The sequence below is a fragment of the Bicyclus anynana genome, chromosome 14, assembly GCF_947172395.1.
Source record: "Bicyclus anynana chromosome 14, ilBicAnyn1.1, whole genome shotgun sequence".
Classification (NCBI taxonomy): Eukaryota; Metazoa; Arthropoda; class Insecta; order Lepidoptera; family Nymphalidae; genus Bicyclus; species Bicyclus anynana.
In genome coordinates this window covers 9,914,526-9,942,377 of record NC_069096.1, presented here as the reverse complement: position 1 = coordinate 9,942,377, position 27,852 = coordinate 9,914,526, and the positions used below count along the sequence as shown (strand labels likewise).

General features: G+C 36.7%; 1 protein-coding gene across 1 annotated transcript; it reads right to left on the bottom strand.

Moving 5' to 3' along the window:
* Positions 1-109: 109 nt before the first annotated feature.
* On the bottom strand, positions 110-27,852 carry LOC112051817 (ATP-binding cassette sub-family B member 6). The gene is made up of 17 exons (XM_052885234.1): positions 27,590-27,852; positions 27,274-27,427; positions 25,510-25,654; positions 24,028-24,227; positions 23,113-23,263; positions 20,736-20,907; positions 18,230-18,396; positions 16,009-16,246; positions 14,583-14,758; positions 14,182-14,251; positions 13,246-13,381; positions 9,718-9,925; positions 9,075-9,253; positions 8,527-8,641; positions 6,678-6,818; positions 5,585-5,706; positions 110-4,882 (listed from the first exon to the last, which is right to left on the bottom strand). The coding sequence occupies exons 2-17, from the start codon at positions 27,417-27,419 to the stop codon at positions 4,690-4,692; spliced, it is 2,559 nt and encodes an 852-aa protein (XP_052741194.1). The 5' UTR covers positions 27,420-27,427; positions 27,590-27,852; the 3' UTR covers positions 110-4,689.

Sequence of the window (27,852 nt, the reverse complement as noted above, 5' to 3'; positions counted from 1 at the left end):
TCGCCTATTGGATTAATGTCGTACCCACAAAGACTCTCTTTCTTCCCCTTTTTCATCTACTTACGTAAAGGGAAAAGTTTATGCTTGTGTTAAAAATGAAACCAGCAAGGAACCGTCTAAAAAAAACATTTAATAATCATTGAAATTATATACTAAAAATCATTTTCCGTCACAAAAATTATAATACTAATAGGTACTATATGGTAACAACCACAACGCAAACTGTTAAAAATGATGGACTGATTGGTTTACAAAATTCTGTACAACATGTTATAATTATAAATATTCGATTTCATAGTAGTTACAACAAATACGGATAATTAGATATTACATCGATGGTATTTCATATTTTTTTCATTTTATTGCACATTAGCGGCAGTCGTCAGTACTGCTTAGATTATAAAACTCACTGATTACCCTGAGGATTAGTTACGAGCCTGTATTGCGGAAGAATATTTTTTTGATTTTTTAAATTTGTTTGTACCTACCCAAGGTAAAAATGGTGGCCCATGACTCGACGTCCGCGTAGAAAACAATGTAATTGTATAAATCTTCCTCTTAAATCACTCTCTATCCAATGATGCTCCGTTACGTAGTTTAAAAGATCTAAGCGTAAGACAGCGGGAGGCCAATTTTTTTTTATAATATTTTAAGACTATTTATGAAATAAGAACCAAATTATTTTGCTATTTTCAACGTAAATCTGACAAATCTGTGGGACACAACGGTTATGCCTAATAGATCTGACAAAACACTCTCAATGGATAATTGCTTTGCAATAGAATAATTATATTATAACTCGTTTTGTTCTATGTGGCGACTTTTAGCTTACAGTTAGGATTGTACACAAGTGTACAGTATGCGCCAATATTCTAGTCCCCTCTGAACATGAGAACTTGCGCAATGTACAAAAACATATCCCAGCGGGGCTATAACATGTGCAGTGTACAAAACATATCCCAGCGGGGTTATAACAGCACAGTGTACAAAAACGTAACATATCCCAGCGGGTTTATAATATGTGCAGTGTACAAAAACATATCCCAGTGGGTTTATCATATGTGCAGTGTACAAAAGCATGTGCCAACGGGGTTATATTATGTGCAGTGTACAAAAACATATCCCAGCGGGGTTATAATAGCGCAGTGTACAAAAACATAATATATCCCAGCGGGTTTATAATATGTGCAGTGTACAAAAACATATCCCAGTGGGTTTATCATATGTGCAGTGTACAAAAGCATGTGCCAACGGGGTTATATTATGTGCAGTGTACAAAAACATATCCCAGCGGGGTTATAATGGCGCAGTGTACAAAAACATACGCCAGCGGGGCTATAACATGTGCAGTGTACAAAACATATCCCAGCGGGGTTATGATATGTCCAGTGTACAAAAACATATCCCAGCGGGGTTATGATATGTGCAGTGTACAAAAACATATCCCAGCAAGGGTTATGATATGCGCAGTGTACAAAAACATATCCCAGCGGGGTTATGATATGTGCAGTGTACAAAAACATATCCCAGCAAGGGTTATGATATGCGCAGTGTACAAAAACATATCCCAGCGGGGTTATAATATGCGCAGTGTACAAAAACATATTCCAGCGGGAAATGCCAGAATGAACAAGAAGATTGGCTCATACTATATTATCTTGTGATAATTTATTGCATTGCATTTTATTAATGTCAGAAAATATCACAATAGTAAGCTATATGCATTTTCTATTTTACTAGGAATAAGATGTGAATATTAATTACGTATACACTACATTTTGATCTCTATAAGAGAGACAAAATGTATTGGACGCTCGTAATTGTAAAGCAAAATGGCCTTAATTTAACATGTTTTAAAATGTAATAATTACTACATCAATTTATTTTATTTACAAAATGTATGGTTAGTGATCACTCACAGTGTAGACTAGGCTTTAACGTATTTATTTATAGTGATGCAAGATATTTCCTAAATATATATATAAAAAAATCCAAATACCAAATCCTCACAATAAAGTATGTCTGTGATTTTGTTCCAACCAGATTCCAATATTAGCACCCCAAATTTATATAAATACCTACTTTATACATATTATACATATATATTCAGTTTGAATTCAAAAATCGTTTTAATTGCGATTGGTCCAATTTTTATTTCGTCCGACAGTTCACAAATTATTGGACAACTTTTCACAAATAACAAATAGTTTTATCAAAAAGTTCAAACGAATTTATGAAAACAAATGAAATGTGAAATGAGAAATTAACCAATCACACCATATCGCAAGATCATAAGAATAATAAATTGGTAAGTCATAAGTTTGTCTTGCCCTAAATAGCTGCACACTATATTAACCAGAAAAATAAAAAAAAAACCTCATGCGAAACCTAGCTTTGTTCGACTTTAAGACCCGTATTATACCTATACGTCCCTCAATATCGAATTTAAAGTTCAAGCAACTTAGTGAGGAATACAACATTGCAAACATTTGACGTCTCAGAAACTAGACTCCGCGCCACGTAAGAAGTCCCACGGCTAAAACCTGAACTAAAATTGACAGCACCTTACAGAAATGACAATACGACTGCCATTACCAAATGACAATGGGCGCCATTAAGACATTAGCGCCGCATCAACGGGACTTGTTTCGTGGCGCGGAATATACCTGTGGGGTGTCGCTATAGACAGGTGGTACATCATAAAGTTCGTTAGAATCAAGATGCGTGAAGCGAAGTTGATTGGGAAAGTGACGCGCGCGGGGTGATGCACACCCGCTGCGTCGCTACGTTCCCGCTGATACCTAAAACTTTGCATTGAGCATAATCACGCACGGTGTATCGAAAGGTCATAATGCATTGTATTCTACTCACATACATTGAGTGAATATTCACACGGTATACGTTTTTTTTGACGGTCTCCGTGCCGCAGTGGTATGCTCAGTAGATTTACAAGATGGAAGTCCTGGGTTCGATCCCCGGCTGGGCTGATTGAGGTTCTCTTAATTGGTCCAGGTCTTGTTGGTGGGAGGCTTCGGCCGTAACTAGTTACCACCCTACCGGCAATGACGTACCGCCAAACGTTTTAGCGTTCCGGTACTATATCGTGTAGAAACCGAACGGGATGTGGATTTTTATCCTCCTCCTAACAAGTTAGCCCGCTTTCATCTTAAGTCGCATCATCATGTACCATCAGGTGAAACTGTAGTCAAGGGCTAACTCGTAAAGAAAAAAATAATAACGTCGTGAACGACTGTATGAACAACGTATGTAAAAGACTTTCGCTATTTGTTATGACATATACTGTAAAAAAACGAGCAAGACAATATAAAGTCTACTATAGGCCTAGGAGTGAAAAATTATATACAGGAACTATAAATGTAAATAAAGGCATATCACAGTATAATGCAACATAAAAGAGTAGAAATTAATAAACTCGCTGTGTGGGAACACCACATTTACTGTCATTATTACAAAGATCTGTCACTATAGAGCGATCAATTATTATTGATAATTGTATGTAATTACTAAAATCATATCGGAAATTTGGATAATTACGAGACGCATTACAATGAATATTATTGATGTAAGATGTTAGTTCTTTGTTTTAAATGTATAAATGTATATCATGAAATCAGCTATCTTAGTACTTACTTCAGGCTAGATAGTGATTTAAGTAAATCTATTTATTTATAATTAAATATATTTTATTAGCTGACGCCGCTCGTAGGCATATAGCCTTCCTCGATAAATGGGCTATCTGTCACTGGAAGAATTTTAGAAATCGGACCAGTAGTTTCTGAGATTAGCATGTTCAAGCAAACAAACAAACAAACTATTCAGCCCTATAATATTAGTATAGATTATTTTATTTATATTAGATAGTAATATAATTTTCATCAGACCATCTTATTTAAAATAAGAAGATAATGTGATCTAGGTATAGAATATAAAATATCAATTATTATCAAGTATCAAGGTAGTTGCAGTCCAACTGGATGTCAGAACACAGGGTTACCGTATGAACTACAATAAGTGACTACAGCGCCCTCAATAGGGTAGTTGACTCATATCAAATTTAATATAAACAATATTAATTTCGTATAGTACACGGAATAGGGATCCGAAATATCTATCAATAAAAGTTAAGGATTTCTTTTAAAATTTAATTTAAGTAACACGTGCTTTTTCAAATTTTCCAAACGTCAAAAACGCTGTTGTCCATGTTGTGACGTCACTAACACACTTGATGTACTAAACGTCGGACTAATTGTTAACTAATATGTTTGTCAAACGCTCCATTTGTATGGGATTTATTGTAGTGACGTCATGAAACAGCTGAAATATAGACTGTCATGACCGACATGCGTTTTGGCTCGTATTGTCAAAACCATATTTAAAAACTAAAATTTTCATGAAAAAATATATGGAAAATAAATTTCAGTCTAGTAGACTGATAATGAACTGTATAATATCATTAAAAAAAAGCGTCAACTAGCCTATTATTTTCTACTCTTTTATGTTGCACTATACCAGAAAGCTGTGCTATCTATTCAGCTATTTAATGTTTTGTTTAAACATTTGTTGCCAATGCACCACGAATTTATTTATTTACAATGACTAATAAATGGCATACACATGATTACTGGCTCTGTTCATATCGTAGCCATTTTAAGTGGCGTATTAATCAAATCAATGACCATGGCCATGACCATGACCGTGGCCGTGACCATAAGCGCCGACGCCATTTTGTTGGCTCGACGTTCTCGCATTGTTGTTGTTGTTGCCTTCAGCACTGTTCTCGTTTGTCGCACTGTTTCTGTTCTCCAACTGTTGTTGCCACATTGACGCGTAGAAACCGGCTTGTGTTAACAAGTCTTCGTGACTGGAAAGTAACAAATACAGATGCAGAATCGTAATTAGCATGCTTTTCTGAGTTTAAAACAGTAAACAAATTATGGTCCTTGAATTATTTATACTTAGTACCCTCACAGCGTCTGGTTTATAACCCAGCGACCAACAGCTGATTGTATCAATTGACAGATTGCTGAGTACAGGAAATTTGTACATAATTTGTAGGTAGTATGAGGTCCCTACTCCGACTTACGAGGATTTTGGGTGACTTTTAAGGGGGAGGTTTCTCAATTCGATCGTATATATTTATTACACAAGTAGGTCGGATTTCGTTATTACCTCAGACAAATTACCTTCTATCGGACCTGCCTACCCCTCTGTCAAAAATACATGATCATGATCAAATGTATTCATACAAACTGCATCTATAGAATTGATGTTTCACTATGTTTAAATTACACGTGTGTGTAATACGATTTAAAATTCATAGTTTTGTGTGTAGTGTACGGACACAGGATATATTTATTGGTGTTACATATTTTCGATGTGTGATTTTACCTTATCCCCTTCAAAAAACGACAGACAGAGAATTTCGTTGGTGAATTTGTCCAATAGAAAGTAATTGCTCTTAGTTATTATCTGATGATCCAGTGTTTATGAAATAAAAAAGCTTTAAAACTAAAACGTCAATGACGCGAGCGTTTATAATTTTTAATAAAAAAAATCTACTTACTTTCCTCTCTCAATGATTTCCCCGTCCTTGAGTACCAGAATCTCATCGGCGTGTATGACGGTCGACAGTCTGTGAGCTATTATTAGCGTTGTCCTGTTCACACATACACGCGCTAATGCGGCCTGGAAAGAGATGACAGACATTAAAATAGCTCTATTATAGTTTGACATTTACGTTCACGCATAAATCTAGTATGTTTATGTGTCATCATCATTAACATCATCATCATCATCATATCAGCCGATGGACGTCTACTGCAGGACATTTGTAGGCCTTTTGTAGGGACTTCCAAACATCACGATACTGAACCGCCTGCCTCCAGCGAATTCCTGCGAATCGCTTGATGTCGTCAGTCCACCTGGTGGGGGGTCGACCAACACTGCGCTTACTAGTGTGGGGTCGACATTCTAGTACCTTGGGACCCCTCCAGCCATTTTCTCTTCGAACTACGTGCCCCGCCCATTGCCACTTCAGCTTCGCGACACGTTGAGCTATGTCGGTGACTTTGGTTCTTCTGCGGATCTTATATTTATTTATGTGTATATACGATTTATTAAACAAAACTTAATTTATTCGTTATTCCAGTTACAAAATATAAATTATAACAATAGTTATTTATACCACTGTCATGTAATGAGAAACATTGTAGCTCGAGTGATTTTTGTGCAATGAGGCGAAGACGAATTGCACAATAGACAGCACGAGTGCCACAATGGCTAATTAACTGCAGTGGCATACAATGCTTTTTCTACGACCATGGTAAAAGAAATCTTTGTAGCACGGTTTCGACGACCTGTCAGAATTAATATCTTTGAGGTTTTATATTGAGTACATTACGAAATGGGATTAGAAAAACATGTTTTCTAATCATTATAATCGCAAGTTGGTGGTGTTACAACCACCAATGTTGGAGAGTATATTAAGCCGTCGGTACCGATCATTTACTCTGTACCTATTCATATTACTTCTAATAGTGATAGTAGAAGTCGATCGAAAGAGACAAATTTCTCTAAACGCCTTTATTGGAGCAGAGTGGTGGGTCAAATCTCTATATCCCCTAACCTTATAAATAGCGATAAAGATGATATCTTACCTGAATATTCCTCTCGGTGTTGGTATCAAGTGCAGAAGTGGCTTCATCTAGTAGAACTATAGCGGGGTCTTTGAGTAAAGTTCGCGCTATCGCTATCCTCTGCTTTTCGCCACCACTGAGACGGAGACCTCTTTCACCAACCTTTAACAGATTATAAATATATATCATTTTTGATCTCAGACCAATTATTGTATAGGACCTGCCTCGCTAGACGTTACTTTTCTGTCAAAGTAATCGATCTAATGCGATTATAAAAACTGTCTCTACAGAATCGATGTTAAATAGTTGTAATCGTGTTCGTCGGTTAAAGAGCTCCGTAAAAATACCTTTTTGTGTAATTGAATAGTGTAAAAAACGGGCAAAAACTTCTAGTTAATTATAAGATATATACCAAATCTAAGTCGTTTTCCTCAGAAAATGACAGACAATTTTGTTCGTGACTATGAGTGCGATACAGGTCCTATTGGTCTGAGTTTTTGATAGTCTCATTATAGAATTACTAGCTGACGCCGCGCGGTTTCAATCACGTGGTTCCCGTTCCCGTAGGAGTATGGAGATAATACATAGCCTATAGCCTTCCTTGATAAAAGGGCTATCTAACGTCAAAAGAATTTTTCAAATCGAACCAGTGGTCCCTGAGATTAACGCGTTCAAACAAACAAACTTTTCAGCTGTATAATATTAGTATAGATATATATATAATTGAGACTTTCAAAAACATATCGGGAGTATTTCCCATAACTTCAAGGTGTTGACGAGTCCACTTATAGGAGCCGAACTGCATAACTAATATTTTTTTAACTAAAAAATAAAAACTTTTATGTTTTCATACAAAGCAATTAACGGCCGCGTGTCGCAGTGGGTGGCAGTGACCCTGCTTTCTGCATCCACGGCCGTGGGTTCGATTCCCACAACTGGAAAATATTTGTGTGATGTGCATGGGTGTTTTCCAGTGTCTGTGTGTATTTATATATACAATTATATACTACATATAAGTACTTATATAATGTATATAAGTACTTATATGTAGTATATAATTATATATTATTATTATAATATCAACTATCTTAGCACCCATAACACAAGCTACTCTGTATGCTTACTTTGGGTCTAGATAGTGATATGTATTGTTTAAGTATATTTATTTAAAAAATAATAATAATAATAATAATAATTCCGACTATCTATGTAACAGACGCCTTTATCTATCCATGCATTTTATAATACGTCATTTTGGCTACGTCATAATTATAAGGATGCATATAAGGGACACATTATAATATCTATTTACAAAAGAAATATTATTTACCCCAAAAATATTAACTTTAGAACACAAGTCCTTGACCATTTTTAATTAATTATCGGTAAATAATATAACCCCACTTATGGGAAATACTCCCGAGCACCCTATATATAAAAAGTGACGAAATGAAACATTATAAATTGCTGCAAAATAAACATGACATTATTTGACACAAAAATGACAACTTTTGAATGGCAAAATTATTTTGCACTGTGCTAATACGCCTACAAACTTTTATTTACAAGACGGAGGTCCAGGGTTCGATCCCCAGCTGGGCTGATTAAGGTTTTCTTAATTGGTCCAGGTCTAGCTGGCAGGAAGCTTCGGCCGTGGCTACTAGTTACAACCCTACCGACAAAGACGTACCGCCAAGCGATTTAGCGTTCCAGTAAGATGTGTAGAAACCGAAAGGGGTGTGGAATTTCATCCTCCTCCTAACAAGTTAGCCCGCTTCTATCTTAGATTGCATCATCACTTATCATCAGGTGAGGTTGTAATCGAGGGCCAACTTGTAAAGAGTCAAATTTAAAAAAAAAAAACAGTCACCTGAGTGTCATACGCATCTGGGAATGTCAGTATTCTGTCGTGGATGTCCGCATTCTTTGCCGCCGAAATGATATCCGCTGAGGTTGCACTCTGTCTGCCATATTGTATGTTGTATCTGAAATTTCATATTAACATATTCCTTACAACTAGTTATTATTTTACATTAACACAGATGTAAAACAAAATTATTTCTAAAATTCGCATATAGTCATAGAAAGACTGTAATAGGTTACATAGAGTACATTTTTGACTATACTACAGCCTTGCTTGATGAGTACTGTTTACCAAAAAAACAAATTAAAAATGAGGCTATAAATCCCTAGTCATTTCACATCTAATAATAATTTTAATTGCCTTGTTCTTAAATTAATGAAAATAAACTTGATTAATAAGCTTAGAACAATTAGATATGGTTAATATATTTTATATTAAATTTCAATATTGGTTAAGTAAACCCAGTGATTACCCCTCCAAACAACCATCCAAACATACAAACTTTACCTCATTATATTTTAAGAAAAGATATGAGATATGTGTAGTGCTTATACCTGACGGTGTTGTTGAAGAGCACGGTGTCCTGCGGCACCACTCCGATGCTGGCGCGCAGCGACGCCTGCGTTACGGTACGCACGTTCTGCCCGTCCACGAGTACGGCGCCCTCGTTCACGTCGTAGAATCTGAACAATAGCCGCACTATTGTGGATTTTCCCGCCCCGCTCGGTCCGACCTATGAAAATTATAAATAAATAAATAACATATAGCCTTACTCGATAAATGGGCTATCTAACAATGAAATATTTTTTTTAATCGGACCAGTAGTTCCTGAAATTAGCGCGTTAAAACAAACATAGAAACTCTTCAAATTTATAATATTAGTAGATTTAATTTTTTAAAGATAAAAAAAAAATGCGAACATTTGTGACTGTGAATCTTAGAAGAATTATATAGGGAGCCTCATCTAGCCTCGCTAGATGTCACCCCTCTGTCATAGTATAAGTCACCCACATCTGAGTTTAACATGTTCTCCATAGATTACATATCAAGGCAACAGTGGAGCCGGGAGCCATGAAGCTGACGTTCAGCACCAGTCTCTCGAGCCCGTAGCACGACACGTGCTCGAACTCGTCCCCGCCCCGCCCCACCTTGCGTCACCCACATCTGAGTCTAAAATGTTCTCCATTGATTACGTACCAAGGCAACAGTGGAGCCGGGAGCCACCCTGAAGCTGACGTTGTTCAGCACCAGTCTCTCGGGCCCGTAGCCGAACGACACGTGCTTGAACTCGACCCCGCCCCGCCCCACCAGTAGCTCCGGCGCGCCGGGCGCGTCACACACGTCCGAGTCTACCCGCATAAGGTCGAACATGTTCTCCATGTCTACAAAGTTCTTTTGTATAGCCCTGTAAAGATAGAGATGTATCATCTTAATCAATCCATATTCGGCTCACTGCTGAGCTCGAGTCTCCTCTCAGAATGAGAGGGGTTAGGCCAATAGTCCACCACGCTGGCCCAATGCGGATTGGCAGACTTCACACACGCAGAGAATTAAGAAAATTCTCTGGTATGCAGGTTTCCTCACGATGTTTTCCTTCACCGATTAAGACACGTGATATTTAATTTCTTAGAATGCACACAACTGAAAAGTTGGAGGTGCATGCCCCGGACCGGATTCGAACCCACGCCCCCGGAATCAGAAGCAGAGGTCATTTTCACTGGGCTATCCACGGCTCTTAGAGATGTATAGTCAGATGTAATCTTTATGACGTTTCCTAATATCGTGATATGTGCTGCGCAACACCAGATTTTAGGTTTGACCGGTTACGTAGCGACTCCGCGACTCTCGCCCACCCGAAGTTGCCTCACGCGTCTTGATTATAGCTTATTTTATGTATGAACTGCGCGTAGACAGACTGCGGTTTATTTCAGAGACGTCATAAAGATTGCGTCGGACTATACCTCACTAACTGTAATGACATGACTCATAATATCCTACCCTATTACCCATATATGTATATTTGTTCACCATTTTAATATGGTCATGTTTCTTACCAAAGGTGGGATACATTAAGGGAAGAGTTAGAAAATAAGATCTACCAAGCTGCTCTTACGCGGACTAAGGGGCAAATGCTTGACTCTTTAATGATCACAATGAGATATTGATGATCAATATTGTTATTCTCATCTTGACAAGTATGCCTCGCTGAACGAGAGCTGCATATTTTTTCCTTCTGCGAGAAGACTGATGATTGATTTTAGCGTATTTTATGTATGACCTGCGCGTAGAGACACCTGCGGCTTATTTCGTCAGTCATAAAGATGGCGTCGGACTATACCTCACTAACTGTAATGACATGACGCAAAATATATAGATCCCATATAGATTTGTTCATGTTATACCTAATTTTAATATTACTAGGCCAGGCGTCTCCAAAAGTGGGAGTAAGAGTTTAAAAATAAGACCCACCAAATTGCTCCGATGTGGACTAAGAGACTAAAGATAACTGTGAGAAAATGATGACCAATATTGTTATTCTCATCTTGACAAGTATGCCTCGCTGAACGAGAGTTGCATAGTCAATATTCATTTATTTAAAGTAGGCTTAGTTTACAATAGTCCAGTAATTTTAGGCATTTTATACCCCAATCTGGGGAAAAATTCCTAGTGAGCTGAATTTTTGTATACACCTTTATTACGGCGTTATTATGAAGATGTGAAAAATCGACATCGATATCGTGCCGGCTAAAAAAATTACAGAGGTCAAAAGGTCACGAAAATCAGTTTTTCGCGACCGCGCTCGGACGTCAATAGAGGTCATTATAAAAATTGTTCCTCATAAAATTGTCTACAAAAAATGTCTTTTATAGTTTTTCTGTAAAATTAACGGTTTTCCGATCATAGCGCTGAGAAAGCGGCAAGAATGCACTCACATACGATATTGTATACCGTACACCAAGGCGTAAACTCTATTGCTTTTTAGTAATGTTTGTAAATGTCTCTAAATCTTTTATTTTACATTTAGATGTTTCCAGAAAGATATATTTATCGTATAGGGGTTTAGGTTTTTAGTAAGACGTACTATATCTCATTCTAATGACCTTCAATGGCAGATGTTTCGTATTTCATTGTTCCGAGACCCGTCCCTTTATACCTGCTACTGCCAGTTAGACTGAGTATACTCATAGCACGCACTCAAATACTTGACCAATCTACATCAATTTTTTTCAAAAAACCAGGAAAAAACAATGCTGAAACAAAAATATACTCGACTGATAGCCTCAACAAGTATCCACATTGCAAAAAAAATATTCTGTTTCTGCATGCCATGACCGGATGCGATACAACTTCAGCACTTTTTGGGAAAGGAAAATTGAAAGTCATGAAGATGTTTGAAAAAAGACCCGATTTAAACAATTGTACAGAAATATTCCAACAAGAAAATTGCTCTCGAGATGTCATTGTCAATACTGGAATACATTTTCTACTAGCTGTATACGGTGTTCCAAAATCAGAAAATTCAATTGATAATTACAGATAAAAGCTACAGCTTTGCTAAATTAACAAGACAAAGTACAGCTGTAAAATTTCCTTCATTACCACCTACTTCTTCAGCTCAACAGCATATTTTTCGAGCATATTACCAAATACAAACCTGGCTAGGAAGAGACATCGATCCAGAACAGTGGGGTTGGGAGTTAAAAAATGATATGCTGCATCCAATAATGACTTTATTACCACCAGCACCCGATGAACTACTGAATACAATCTTTTGTAATTGTACAAAAGGTTGTGGCGGCAAATGTGGATGCAAAAAAATTGGATTGAGATGCTCAAAAGTTTGTGGGCATTGCCGCGGCCAGTCATGCTTAAACGCCGAGTCAACGAATGATGAAAATGATGAAGATGTAGATTTAAATCAAGAAATAACTTCACTTGACATTTTGTCAGTAGCCAATAACGATAGTGAAGCTGAAAATATTGACAATGAATAAAAAAAAAATTATTCGCAAAAATTTATTTTTTTCGGTATTTTTCAAAATTTTGATAAAAAAATATTAATTGTTAATTAAAATAAACTTTCATTATATATCATGGATTATGCCTACGGAGGAAACCATGTAAAAAACGCGCCTTGCATTCTACCTCGAAGGTGGTGAGGAAACGAGTGCATCGTTACAATATAGTCGCTTTCTCAGCGCTATGATCGGAAAACCGTTAATTTTACAGAAAAACTATAAGAGACATTTTTTGTAGACAATTTTATGAGGAACAATTTTTATAATGACCTCTATTGACGTCCGAGCAATAGGTCGCGAAATATTTGCAAAAAACTGATTTTCGTGACCTTTTGACCTCTGTAATTTTTTTAGCCGGCACGATATCGATGTCGATTTTTCACAACTTCATAATAACGCCGTAATAAAGGTGTATACAAAAATTCAGCTCACTAGGAATTTTTCCCCAGATGAAACCTAAAATAACTGGACTACAAGCACTTTCGAAACGTCAGGTATTCATATTATAAGATAATGGTGATAACAAATAGTCGAACACTTAAAATTAAAGTTACGAGGGTTCGCATTGGTCAGAGAAGAACCCACAAAAAACTCAGCCAGGTTTTTTCCTTTTGTCAGAAGACTGGTGACAGAAGGGCTGGCTAATTTTTTGGGAAAAGGCGTGTATGTGATGTGCCAGTTAAAGATGATAATTTATTGATCTCACCTATAATAAGTGCCGAACCAATTGAGCGGGACATACAGCTGAACGATATAGGACGCAAACAGCACGTAGTCACCGACTGTCAACTCGTATGTCCGGACCACCATCGAGATAGCCAGGAGGGAACCCGCCATGAGACCTTGAAATAGAAAACAATACAATTGTTTATATTCGAATCACAATGATCAGAACGATCATCGATCAGATGAATCTTGCTCTATTACCTGAAGAAATCCCAAGTTTCACAATGCAAATGCAATTTCATAAATGCAAAACTTCGGATGAGAACAGCTGAATGAGATCTGGATGAAATATATATACCTATAGCACAAAGATATATACAATCTATCAAGTACAATGTATTGCACATAGGGCTTGATATTTCCACAATTTTCGCGTGTGAAATCACAGGGCATCGTTAGCAATAGCCTAATTGACTAAAGTCTATCTGATACTCTAGTACTCTGGCTATGACTAGTTACTATTGTACAAGCAAATATAATATCATCTTCAATGAACGATTACAGTAAGGGCTTATTGATGAATGAAAAAAAGGTGACCTTCAAACTAAAATTATACAGTCAAGCAATCATTAGTCATCAGTATCATTTTTTAGTTATATAAATTACTATATAAATTGAAAATGGTACAGATTGCATTAAATTCTATTTGGTGCATTTACAAGACGGAACTCTTGGGTTCGATCCCCGGCTGGGCTGAATGAGGTTTTCTTAATATGTCCAGGTCTGGCTGGTGGAGGCTTCGGCCATGGCTATTTACCACCCTACCGCCAAGCGATTTTGTGTTCCGGTATGATATCGTGTAGAAACCGAAAGAAAATAAGTTAGTCCGCTTCCATCTTAGATTGTCTAGGGGAAAGTGTAAAGAATTAAAAAAAATAATAACTATAGAAATGTACTATGAATTACAATTACTTACCGACACAGATTATAATATTCTGCATTGTGTTGAGCATGTTGAGGGTGATAAGGGATTTAAACTCTTCTTTCTAAAATGAAAAAAAGTTCCTTTTATTAACTATTTTATTGGAGATTTTAACTGTTTACATTAAATTTCCCTATTTCTGGAAATTCATTAGTGTACAGTGTACATAAAGCGTTTTTTAAATTTTATTTTCTTTGAGGGTTGATATGAGAAATTACGTTGCTACCCACTTTGCTCCGTGGCAACTCTTCGGCAAAGAGTTACTACGATTGATAAGAGTCAAGCGTTTTCGGATATGGGCTATGGTTTATCATATTTCCTAGAAGAAAATGTAAACAAAACACAATAGATATATACTTTCGTTACCTGCTACTAGTTAGATAACTTCAACATACCTGGAAATTCAAAATGGCGTCCTTGTAAGCGTACACTTCGTAACTCTCCGCGCCGTAGTATTTGACGGTCTCATAGTTGAGGAGGGAGTCGACAGAACGCGCCTTTTGTTCGTTGTCCGCCAGATTCATTCGGCGCTGGAACTTTGTTCGCCATTCTGTCACTGCTATTGTCGCGACTGGAATTACAACCCATATTTAGCTCACTGTTGAGCACGAGTCTCCTCTCAGAATCTCAAAAAGTTCAGTGTTTATTAAACACAAGCTTTTAGGAAAGTCTTATTATACTGTTAATGATTATATAAATGATAAAAAAGCTTGGTGTTGAACTGTATTATACGACTGTGTGCTTAGTTTTAAATAAGTTTGTAAAATGGTGGTAAACAAAAAAAATAAACCTTGGCTGAGTTTGTTGTAGGCTCTTCTCGGACCAAGGTGCGTTTGGAATCCTCGTTACTTTAATTTTAAGTTTTCGACTATTATTACCACCATTAGATTAAATTAAATTATGACATAAACCTGACCTTTGAAAAGTGCTTGTAAACTGAGCCTAATTGAAATAAATGAATTTTGAATTTGTTGAAGTTTGAATGAGAAGTTAGGCTAATGGTTCTCCGTGGCACAGTGGTATGCTCGGTGGATTTACAAAACGGAGATCCTGTTTTCAATTCCCGGTTGAGCAGATTGAGTTTTTTTTTTCAAGTTGTGCAGATTTGGATGGTGAGAAGCTTCGTGGCTAGTTACCACCCTACCGGCAAAAACGTACCGCCAAGCGATTTAGCGTTCCGGTACGATGTCGTGTAGAATCCGAAAAGGGTTGTGGATTTTCATCCTCCTCCTAATAAGTTAGCCCGCTTCCATCTAAGACTGCATCATCACTTACCATCAGGTGAGATTGTAGTCAAGAGTTCACATAGTTGGAAGAGCCGATGGACGTTGGGGTCCCACGGTGCTGGAATGGCGACCCCGCTCCGGAAAGCGCAGTGTTGGTCGACCCCCCACTAGGTGGACCGAGGATATCAAGCTGATTGCAGCCACTGGATGCTGGCGGCTCGAGACCGTTGTGCTTGAAGGTCCATGCAAGAGGCGTAAGTCCAGCAGTGGACGTCCAGCGGCTGATGGTGATGATGATGACGATGATGATGATGATGATTGTGATGGTGATGGTGATGGTGATGGTGATGGTGATGGTGATGGTGATGGTGATGGTGGTGGTGGTGGTGACGGTGACGGTGACGGTGACGGTGACGGTGACGGTGACGGTGACGGTGACGGTGACGGTGACGGTGACGGTGACGGTGACGGTGACGGTGACGGTGACGGTGACGGTGACGGTGACGGTGACGGTGACGGTGACGATGACGATGACGATGATGATGATGATGATGCTGATGATGACGATGATAATGATGATGATAATAATACTCACTTATATAAAGCACCATAGTAGAGAACACGATGAGTCCAAACCAAACATTGAACGCAGTAATGAAGTACACCACCGCTACAATAATGTCTATGATCGTCGGCGTTATAGAGAACAGTATGTATGACAGAAGATTGTCTATGGAATCTGTGCCGCGGTCCATTACTCTCAGAACTTCTCCAGTCTTCCTCGACAGATGCCATTTAAGAGGCAAGTCGTGCAAATGCCGGAATAGCTCTAGCTGGAACAAAATTTTATGTGTTTTTTATAAAAAAAAATTGAATCAGTATTTATACTAATATTATAAAGCGGTAGTTTTTGTTTGTTTGTTTGATTGAAAAATACTTTCAGTGATAGATAGCCCATTCATCGAGGAAGGCTATAGGCTATATTATATTTTAAAAAATTAGGGATCCCTCCTGAAACTCCAATAATGTAACCCAAAGTGTACAAAAATGCCGCTAAAAGACGCCCCGCTGTTTCCCCCACATAGTTCCTGTTCCCGAAAGAACACGGAGTAAAAATTGCCTATGACTCTCGCAAATAATGTTTATAAATAAAATTGAAGTGTGCGTTATTTCAAAATAACACTTTGTTTTCTCAAGTAAGTAATTTTAGTAACACGATACTAAAACAAGCATTTTTTTAAATTTTTGTCTGTCTGTCTGTCTGCGAGCGGATCTTTGGAATGGCTAGACCGACATTAATAGGACTTTCACTGGATAATAGAGGAGCTTGTTGAGCAAAATATAGGCTCATTTTCATTCTGAAAAAAATCCATGGTCCCCAATTGTCAAAATTAAGAAAATTCTCTGGTATGCAGGTTTCCTCACGATGTTTTTCCTTCACCGATTTGAGACACGTTGTTTAATTTTTAGGGTTCCGAACGTACGTAGTATAAAAACGGAACCCTTATTAATGTTAAATAATGACGAATTAATATTTTATAACTATTTTAGGAGTGTGTATGAAGTTCACAGTCTTACGACAGTTCACAATCTCGCGAGATAAATTATAATCTAACGGTATTTACAAATTTAAGGTGACAAATCCATTACTATTCAAAACTAGCGGACGCCCGCGACTTCGTCCGCGTGAAACTCGATGTAAACATTCAACTACCCCTACCCCTACCCTACCCCTACCCTACCCCCACCCTATCCCCTACCCTACCATACCCCTACCCTACCCCTACCCTACCCTACCCTACCGATACACCGTTTTCTAATTATTATTAATATGAACTTTATACAATAACAATAAAGCTCAAATAGACTACGTTTTAGATAGAAAATATTTGTATGGGAAAAAGAAAAGGGCTATTTTTATGGTTTTTCCGGCAATTATTTGAATTTTTGTCGCCGTAAAAACCACCTTAGAACTTCAACGAACATTTTAAAAAAAGAATTGGCCAAATTGGTCCAGGCATTGTTGAGTTATGCGCTTACCAACGCATTTTGCGATTCATTTTTATATTATAGATATCCACGCGGACAGAGTCGAAAGCGACCTCTAGTATTAATGATTTAAGAAAATGTTTTTACCAAAAGTAAAAAAAAATTAAATGTGCATTCAATAGTGGCCTCTGACTGCATATTATTTCTTTTTTGGGATTACTGTCGAGCCACTATGAAGGTCAACGGGTCTGACAGCTGCACCGGACAGGATTGCAAATAATTATTTATGGTATAACATACAAAAAAATTGTCTGTGAATGCAAAACATTTTATTTAATGATATTCCTGTCTCCTTCATAAAACGCAGTAGTTTTAATTTTTAGGCATACAACTTACTTTATTTGCAGATTCTTACAGTTTTAACTTTGCGATGAACGGAGTAAAACATAACATTATTTACGGTTATACCTACGTTGTCATGAAATAGCCCTTGACTACAATCTCACCTGATGGTAAGTGATGATGCAGGAAGCGGACTAACTTGTTAGGAGGAGGATGAAAATCCACACTCCTTTCGGTTTCTACACGACATCGTACCGGAACGCTAAATCGCATGGCGGTACGTCTTTTGTCGGTAGGGTGGTAGCTAGCCACGGCCGAAGCCTCCCACCACTGTTCGTTTTCATCCAACTAGTCGGAAAAGACTGTATTAGGAGTGGGTACGTCAATAGTCCAGCGAGCAGGGTCGAACCTCCACCCTTCGATGACGAGTCCAGTCTCTTTACCACTGAACTACAGAGGCTGTTACTATATGATGAGCCACTTACCTGTAACTCCCTAGTAGTATACTGCTGGACTCTGATCCATAGGAAGGAGCGCAAATTGTTCAACAGACCCATGCCGCCCGTACCGCCGCCTTGCAGGAACTTGAAGAATACATAAATAACGACCAGATCCCACCGGAACAGCAATGGAGGTATTGACAAACTGTCAACTGCAACAAAACGTTCATTAGAAACTTCACACTATAATTGGCCACGACCACGAGTAGTCGTTGGCCGTGTTCGCAAATGCTACGGTTTGGCTGCGGTCACGACCACGAGTAGTCGTTGGCCGCATTCGCAAGAGCTGCAGTTTGGTTGCGGCCAGATTTGCGGTTACGACCAAAAGTAGTAGTTGGTCGCGTTCGCAAAAACTGCAGTTTGGCGGCGGCCACGGCCACGAGTAGTCGTTTTATTCTTTACAAGTTAGCCCTTGACTACAATCTCACCTGATGGTAAGTGATGATGCAGTCGAAGATGGAAGCGGACTAACCTGTTAGGAGGAGGATGAAAATCCCCACCCCTTTCGGTTTCTACACGGCATCGTACCAGAACGCTAAATCGCTTGGCGGTACGTCTTTGCCGGTAGGGTGGTAACTAGCCACGGCCGAAGCCTCACACCAGCCAGACCTGGACAAATTAAGAAAATCTCAATCAGCCCAGCCGGGGATCGAACCCAGGACCTCCGTTTTGTAAATCCACCGCGCATGCCACTGCGCCACGGAAGCCGTCGTAGGCCGTGTTCACAAACGCTACGGTTTGGTTGCGGCTAGATTTGCGGCTACGACCACGACCGGTTGCAGTCAATTGTCGGGTTTACTGCAGTTATTATCATGCCCAAAAGAAGGTCTCAACAATTTATTTATGAAAACTTGTAGGTAATATTTATAAAAACTTGTAGGCAAGCAAGTAAGTTCCTGCTTCCTGGTAATACGGTGATAAAATGTAGCCTATTTTACTCCATGAGCTTTCTGTTGGTAAAAAAAAACGTTAAAATCTAACAAACAAACTTACATTTGCATTTATAATATTGGTTAGGAAGTATAATATATGTATAATAACGTATTTAGGTACTGCATTATTGAACCAGCAGCCATAAGAAACCTCTTAATAAATTGGTCGAAGCTTTTGAAATAAGACCATTGATTTAAACGACTAATAATGCAAGTTATAGTAATGTTATATAATAATATAACAGCCGACTAAAACTTGCCTTGAGAAACGTGACAGCCCAGTGGATATGACCTCTGCCTCCAATTCCGGAGAGTCGGTTCGAATCCGGTCCGGGGCATGCACCTAAAACTTTTCAGTTGTGTGCATTTTAAGAAATTAAATATCACGTGTCTCATACGGTGAAGGAAAAACATCGTGAGGAAACCTGCATATCAGAGAATTTTCACAATTCTGTGCGTGTGTGAAGTCCGCCAATCCGCATTGGGCCAGCGCGGTGGACTTTTGGCCTAACCCATCTCATTCTGAGAGGAGACTCGAGCTCAGCAGTGCCGAATATGGGTTGATAATAATGAATGATGAATGATAACTTACCTTTGTAAATGTATCATGAAAAAAGTAAAATGATAATTTACATTAAATCAAACTTGACATAATTAATAATTCCTGCACGAATCAGGGTTATAATGTTTCATTAAACTCTGCTTTTCACAGCCGCGTGTGATTGTGATAACCCGGGTGATAATACTTGAACTTGCGTAAAATTTTCAAGTATGTTTATAAAGGTTACTGCCAAAAACAATTTGATAAGTTAATGTAAGAATATTTGGGAAATCGGCATGAGGCAGACTTTATATATCCCCCAAGATAACACAAATGAATTTAAATCAGCTGAATTTTTTTGAAAGAATAACCTAATATTCTTATTTTTTTTGTCACGATATTCCACCTATATCCTCGTTGCCACGATGGGATGCATTCCCCGGACCGGATTCGAACCTACACTCTCCATATCAAAAGCAGAAGGTCAGTACCTTCTGCCTATCACGGCTCACATACATAAATACGCGTAGGTAAGTTTATTACATTAATTTGTATGGTTGTTTGCAAAATTTTGTACACATTGTCAAGGCTTTACAAGGCTATAGGCCTTTCATTCAAAAACAGACATTCTTTTTCCAAGGTTTCATTATACGTGGGCGAAACCGCAAAAATAAACTAGTAGGTAGGTAAATAATTAAAAAAAATGAGACTAAACGAAATTAAGACAATTTAGCCACTTGTGTCCGCTTTAGTTTCGACCTGTTGACGACACATCTATAGTATAAAATCTTTGGTTTCAATAATATCAATAGATTCTTTGACTTGTTTGTTCTTATCCTACTAATATTACCTACAGACGTTAAAGTTTGTATGAATGGAAATTTTAAATTGCTATAGAAAATACTCTGATAAATGCTCGTACATAAGCTACTTTTTATCCCGGAATAATGCTTGATTCCCGAGGGATTTGTATAAAACTGAATTGCACACGAAAAATATATACGTAAGCCATCCTTACCTATCATTTTGTTATATATAGGCACATACAGATTTATCACACGTCCAGCGACCAGTGCCAGGATGCAAATGAAAACGTAAATCTGTAGGCATAGACTTTTCTTCGGCCAGAGGAATGGCAGAAGCGCTCGTAGCTTGACAAATACATTCCGAAATGTCGATCTGTTGTCATCCTACAAAGAAAAAATACCTTTAAATCATTTTACAAAGAGTATAAGCTGGTTTTTTAAACACGCTTAATATTATAGGAGTCATCATCATCATTATCGGCCGATGGACGTCCATAGCTGGATATAGACCTCTTGCATGGACTTCCATCAAAACGGTCTCGAGCCCGCAGCATCCAGCGGCTCGCTGCAACCCGCTTGATGTCTTCGGTCCACCTAGTGGGGGATCGACCAACACTGCGCTTTCCGGTGCGGGGTTGCCTTTCCAGCACCTTGGGACCCCAACGGCTTTTATTATACAAGTACCTATCTTTTATTTATCGTTTACATATAGATCTGATAGTTGATGACCTTGAAGGGCTGATCCACCCTTTCAAGAAGCCTTTTTTACAGTGCGGTAACACTATTGCAGGATTTTTATAAACCTTCTCATCAAATAAGCTTATAAAGCTTTGCTAGACGATACATCAAAAATGAAACGGCCAGCAAACCTAGGATACCTAAAATTTAATGCATACATACATAATTATAATTGATATGCACTTTTTACCCTTAACTAAAAGTGCCACGAATTAATACTGTAACTAAGGTTCTCTAAAACAATCTTATAGTAACCAATGAGCCACATATTGATAAGTATATTATTTATTTTATATTGAACAAAAATTACGTCTTCAATGGTAATCGATTTAGCAATGGTACGCATATTTCTGCGTTTGGGTTGCGTAGACCTTAATATTCTGTGTAATGTTACTTTATTATCACAACTCTTGTCTACTTGATAAGAAATTATACCTTAAATTTAAATTTTTTGTCGTCTGATACTACAATAATATGATTTTGATATGGGCATGACATCTTAACCTATAAACATAATACAAAAGATTACAAACGTATTGTCACATGTCAGCTTTATAGTTTATTATTCTTACACGAGAGTCTTTATCAGAAACTTGAAAACTTTTCTGTTACATAAGACTACATAATAGTTATTATGAGATAATAGTACGAGATACGGCGGCAAAATTCCCATGTCCATGGAATATGTTATGTAATAAAATAAAGTATTATTTATTATTTTTAAATATATTAGGGATGACGACTGTTTTAAATTGTATATAAATTAAGAGTTTGCAAATAGTAAAGCAATTTTGTAAAAGTAACAGGGTATCTGCGATCATTACTTTCGGAGCTACAGGGATTTAAAGGGTCAGATTTGCGGCGCTGCCGCGGATCCCTGAAAACGCCCCATACAAAATGACGTCGTAGGCACTTAGTGATCGTTAATTTGTATGCGCGTTCAAACAAAATTACCAATATTTTTGTTATTTGTGCGTTTATGTTTAAATATAGTTTATGTTTTAAAAATGTCACATTTAATTTAAGGAAGCTAAAACTGTATGAACTTTCATCTAATTACGATTGAGGATTTTTAATAGATTTTCAAATTTTGTAAATTCCTATGTGCATTTTCCGCCATCTTGATTTAACTAGGCAATGTGCAATGAGTCAAGGTGAATTTTATCTATCATTTATTTCTAATCACATTTAAATAACAGATGAGGGTATATATTTCTAACAAACGGATCTCAAGACCATTGCCAGTTTGCATTCTACTTCATAGTCATAATATATCTGTGAATATATCGATGAACTTAAAAAGTAATATAATTGCAGTCGCTAATACGCCGTCACCTCTTCGCAACCAGGCGCAAGCAGGTAATAAATATTTTGTTAAGGTTTCGGTGGTAATAATCTGCTTGTAAATAATTAAAAATATTGATGATGTTTTTAATGATTTTCCGACATAATTCTGGTCCAGTGTGTAAGCTACAATAGCTCTAAGACTACTTGGAAATGTATTTTTAAGGATTCGCGAATACAGTGCCTAACCGTTCTTAATGGAGAGATATTCTTCAATTTCAATGAATTGATATAATAGGCTAGTTGACTCTTTTTTTTAAATCATCTTAAATTGATCATTATCGTTATACTAGACGTGATTACATGAAAATTTCAATTTGTTTGGAATATTTAAAAAAATACATGATTTTTAAGGTTACAAGGTTTTATAAGAAATCCTTCAATTTTATTAATTAATATCGATATATTTTTGACCACTATTCAATGTACTACATGAAATCAATATTTTTTACATTAATTTTGATATCAGTCAACTACCCTATTATATTTATTATCGTTAAAACTTACCCTCGGAGGAATATTCCGACGATTTCCTTCATCAGGAAGAAGGTATTCAAACTGGTGCATGATGCCCGGCGCCTTCATGCCGAGAATAAACATTATCATGCAAGAAACGTATCGTCCCACGAATAGGGACATTTCCAGACGATCTTGGAGACTGAAAAAATGTTGAATTTTAAAGTAACTACCTACCTACCTACATAATGTATTTTTAAAAATTTGAATTCGCTTGCGCTATGAGTCTACCTTTGAGAGACAGACGATCTCATTTTGCTGTACGAGGAGCCATGTAAAGTACAAATACTGGGACAGTCTTTAGCCAGTAAAAGTAAAGAAGTAGATCTATGAATGAATACAGCAAAAACAAAACTAGTGACTAACTCAAAAGAGGTTGTTATATTGCTGGATGGAAATAAGCTTGAGTATGTACAAGAGTATGTGTATTTGGGTCAGATAATTGCCCCAATAGACCAAATGTCAAAGGAACTAAACAAGAGGATCGCTAATGGGTGGAGAAAATACTGGTCACTAAAGGAAATAATGAAAATCAAAGAAATAAGTATGACCATTAAGAGGAGAATCTAAAATACGTCTATCCTTCCATATATCACATACGGAAGCGAAACTTGGTCCCTTAAACAAAATCACAGAAAAAACAGCTAAGTTTCAGACAACGTGGATGTCCAACAAGAAGGTGGAAAGGTGAAATCTGCCTAACCCTGGGACCTTACTGGACCAGAGTTATAGCCGACAGGGTGCAGTGGAATCAGTTGGAGGAGGCCTATATCAGGCGACACTACGAACAGTGGGACATACTGTAAACATATCAAACTCAAAACTTATGTATACCAAATGCTGTTTGTAATAAAAGGCTATTTATTTATTTATTATTATATTACACAAATTAAAAAAAATACTTACTCTTTCAGATGCCACCACCATCCTTCCTTATTGAGATTTAAGAACGATAAATTTTCCGATATAAAGATCAACGCCCAAAACACGAGCAGCACAAAGCCGTGGCCCCTCGGGGGCACAGACGGCAACAAGTACCGCCTCTCAATCACAGCCAAATACGCTGACAGTGGAAACACAATAATGTTCACCACTAAAGCTAATATCTGGAAAGAAACTGGGTGTAAGATATATTATAAAGTGTGATCTGTACATATATGAATATAAACATTCAGGGTGGGTTTATCCATAATTCAAGATGCCAGAATAATTTTCTTGATACATTCTGCACGCCTCATACTTCAAGTGGAATTCTTCACATTCACACCAATTCTGTAATTCACCTTTTCAAATAATGTACTCAACAATCTCTTCCTAATATTGTCTTTCAACTACCCCTACCCTACCCTACCTCTACCTCTACCCTACCTCTATCCCTACCCTACCCTACCTCTATCCCTACCCTACCCCTACTCTGTAATTTTTTTGTCTGTCTTATGAATCTTCTCCTGACAATAACAAACACATTAAAAAAGAAATTAGTGAAGTCGTTCCAGCCGTTCACGTGACCAAGGGATATATGGATTAATTTTTATATATATCTGATTATGATTTTGAGTATAATAATATGTTTTATGATAAACCTTCTTGCAAATATATGAAACAAAAATATGCATTCCCATCATTCTTCAGAATTGTACCTTAAAACTAAATTATGGAGAAATAATCATAATCAGAGATCTAGTATGTATTGTTTATAAATACTATGTATACAATACACTGAAAGAGTTTCGAATACCTTATCAATTTATCAGTTAATATGCTCTATGTTACTTGCACAATATAAGAAATAACAACAAACCATCAAGTAGGTACTAATTTTCCATTAGCAACAAAGTATCAAGCCAACAATTTTAAAATAACAACATCAAGATTTTATCAATCATTAAAAACTCTTCACATTTGTGTTTTGGCAGTTTTAGAATAGTTAAGAAAAATAAATCTAAATACCTTCACTTGAAGTTCAATATTATAATTTTTTTTCTTATCTATACTTATAATAAATCTGTAGAGAGGTCAATTCTGTACATGAAATATATTTCTAAAATAACTATCAGGGGGTGATTAGTGATCGATACTGATGCCAAAAATTCAATCAGTAATATTTTTTCTGTCTGTCTGTATGTTCATAATAGAAACAAAAACTACTTGACGGATTTTAACGAAGCTTTGTGCAATTAGTCTTCATACTCCTGGGCAGATTGTAATATACTTTTCATCACGCTATGATCAATAAGAGCAGAGCAGTGAAGGGAAATGTTGGGAAAACGGGAGAAGTTACTCAATTTTTAGAGCGATACTACTGTAAGGGCTGCGGGCAGACGAAGTCGCAGGCGTCCGCTAGTATATTTCTAATGTCAGATCTTAGACTATAGTGGTTAGTCTCACCATATATCCATAGATGTGTCCTCCTTTAAATACAAAGGCCTGCAATAGGAACCTTACAACAGCCAATACAGGTACAAACAGTGTAAAAAACAACTGCACCAAAAATAAGTTTGATGACCTAACATCTACTACTTCTGTTGCATATCTGGAACAAATGTTTTTTTAAAATAACCATCACTAAAAAATATCTGAACTTAGATATTTTTTTAAAGAAAAATTACTACAACTAATTACATACTAAATAAATATAGTATAATGCTCTTATACAATGCCTAGTTGACTAATTTTAGAATGCCTCAAACTTTGTTTTTAGTGCCTCTAAAATGACAATTTCAGAAATTTAAACCTTAATTCTGAAGATAACCTGAATAATAAGCATAATAATCAAAATAAAAATAGATAGGATCTTTACATTCAGGAAAATAAATTTATACAACTGCTGGTATTAAATACACAACAACCAATACTTGTTATCTTTGTATTATGATTATAATAATGCCCATTGTTCACTTAATGATAATAACAGAGATCAAGCCTGAATTACACATCTTATCATATCAAGTGTCAATACAGAATAGGCATATATTGCATGCTATCAATTAAAGTTCCCATATTGGGAATTTAATTAAATGTTCTGAATGAAATTCTCATATTTCCTTGGAATCAAATCTTTTTTAATAAAAGAACATACATAATATACACCCAAATTATTATTTATCTTAGTTATATAGTTTTATCTTATTTATTTTATCTATACTTTTAATAAATCTGTAGAGAGGTCAATGAATAACATTACTAGGTATGTAAAATCATTCGAAACTTCGTTACATTAGAGCTTTTATATATCCAGATACACTAGTTTTTTTTTTTATTTAAAAATACCAAATAGTTATGATTTTACATGCATTCAAAGTTCTCATAAATATTGAATCCCTCTAACGGTCGCAATATTGTACGTGACGTCATCACACAACATTTGCTCACCAGTTCTAGAGAATTTCGTACTTCTGCCTTACCTACTGATAAACTAATGGTTAAAATTGATTTTTTTTTTTGTGTTGAAAAGCCCATTTATCGAGGATGGCTATAAGCTACATAACATCAAGCTACGACCAATAGGAGCAAAGCACCAATCAAAAATGTGGCCAAAAATAATGTTCAATTGTCGGCTAGCCTTCCTAATAAACAAATGCAAAAGGTCATTCTCACGAAATTTCAAAAACCTCTTGTCTGTCTGTATGTTCATTATAGAAACAAAAACTACTCAACAGGTTTTAACAAAACTTGGTACAATTATTCTTCCTGTCTGTCTGTCTGTGTGTTCGTTAAAGAAACAAAAACTACTCAACAGATTTTAATGAAACTTGGTACACTTATTCTTCATACTCCTGGGCAGGTTATAGTATACTTTCATCATAGGAGCAGAGCAATGAAGGGTAATGTTGGGAAAATGGGAGAAGTCACTCCATTTTTACAGTGGTACTATTGAAAGGGCTGGATTAAAGAGGTCTAAGGGCAGACAAAGTCGCGGGCGTCCGCTAGTTTAAAATAAAAATGTTACATTCTTTTTTAACTTTATTATTTTGTACATTGTATTTTGTACATATTTTTTTAGATTTGAAATAAGATCCATTGTTTATTTAAGATTTTCAAAGATTACAGTTCACAATTAAGTTATTAATAAAAGAACTAAGTAATAATATGAAATGATTAATTTCATTTATTTTGTTAAAAAAGCAATTATAATTATACATTATTCCTTACCTTTTATACATAATAATTTGCAGTAGTCCACAAACAACTAGAAATCCACCAATCAATCCAGCAGAAACTGTCTCCATAAAACATTGTGATATCCCATGATCTATCCATACTTCCCACAAGGTCACGTTCGGTGGACAGTACTCCATTAGGGCACCTTTGAAAACAGGTTGTTTAGCATCAACAATAGAGTTCGAGACGCCGGCCAATTTGTAGAAAACACAATAAAAACGATAAAGTATAAACTTAATACTATACAAGGCACTAAGATGTAACACGACACAACCAATATATTTTATATAAACCTACTCATACTCACTTGAAAGCGGTTTGCCTAATAGGCAAAGCGCACTTTATTTTTATTCAAATAAAACCTTTCCAACAAGACAAACAGTTAGTTTCATTAAAAATTCCGTCACATTTAAGTTTGACTATTAGCTCACACTCACTCTTATTGAACCACTAAAAAATTATAACAAGTCTATTCCATTACACTTCTATTTTCGCGAATTTTTATACGAAATGAAATTGAAAAATGAAAAACATGACCTAAGAGTTCCAAGATTCAAGAAAATTATTCGT

What these genes read in the sequence shown, in the direction of transcription:
- LOC112051817 (XM_052885234.1), bottom strand. Translation starts at nt 27,419, where the DNA reads ATGGAGTACTGTCCACCGAACGTGACCTTGTGGGAAGTATGGATAGAT. An exon ending in TATATATAACAAAATGATAG is followed by an intron (nt 18,397 to 20,735) that starts GTAAGGATGGCT and finishes GTTTTGTTGCAG; the next exon opens with TTGACAGTTTGTCAATACCT. An exon ending in CCGGCTCCACTGTTGCCTTG is followed by an intron (nt 9,254 to 9,717) that starts GTACGTAATCAA and finishes TAATTTTCATAG; the next exon opens with GTCGGACCGAGCGGGGCGGG.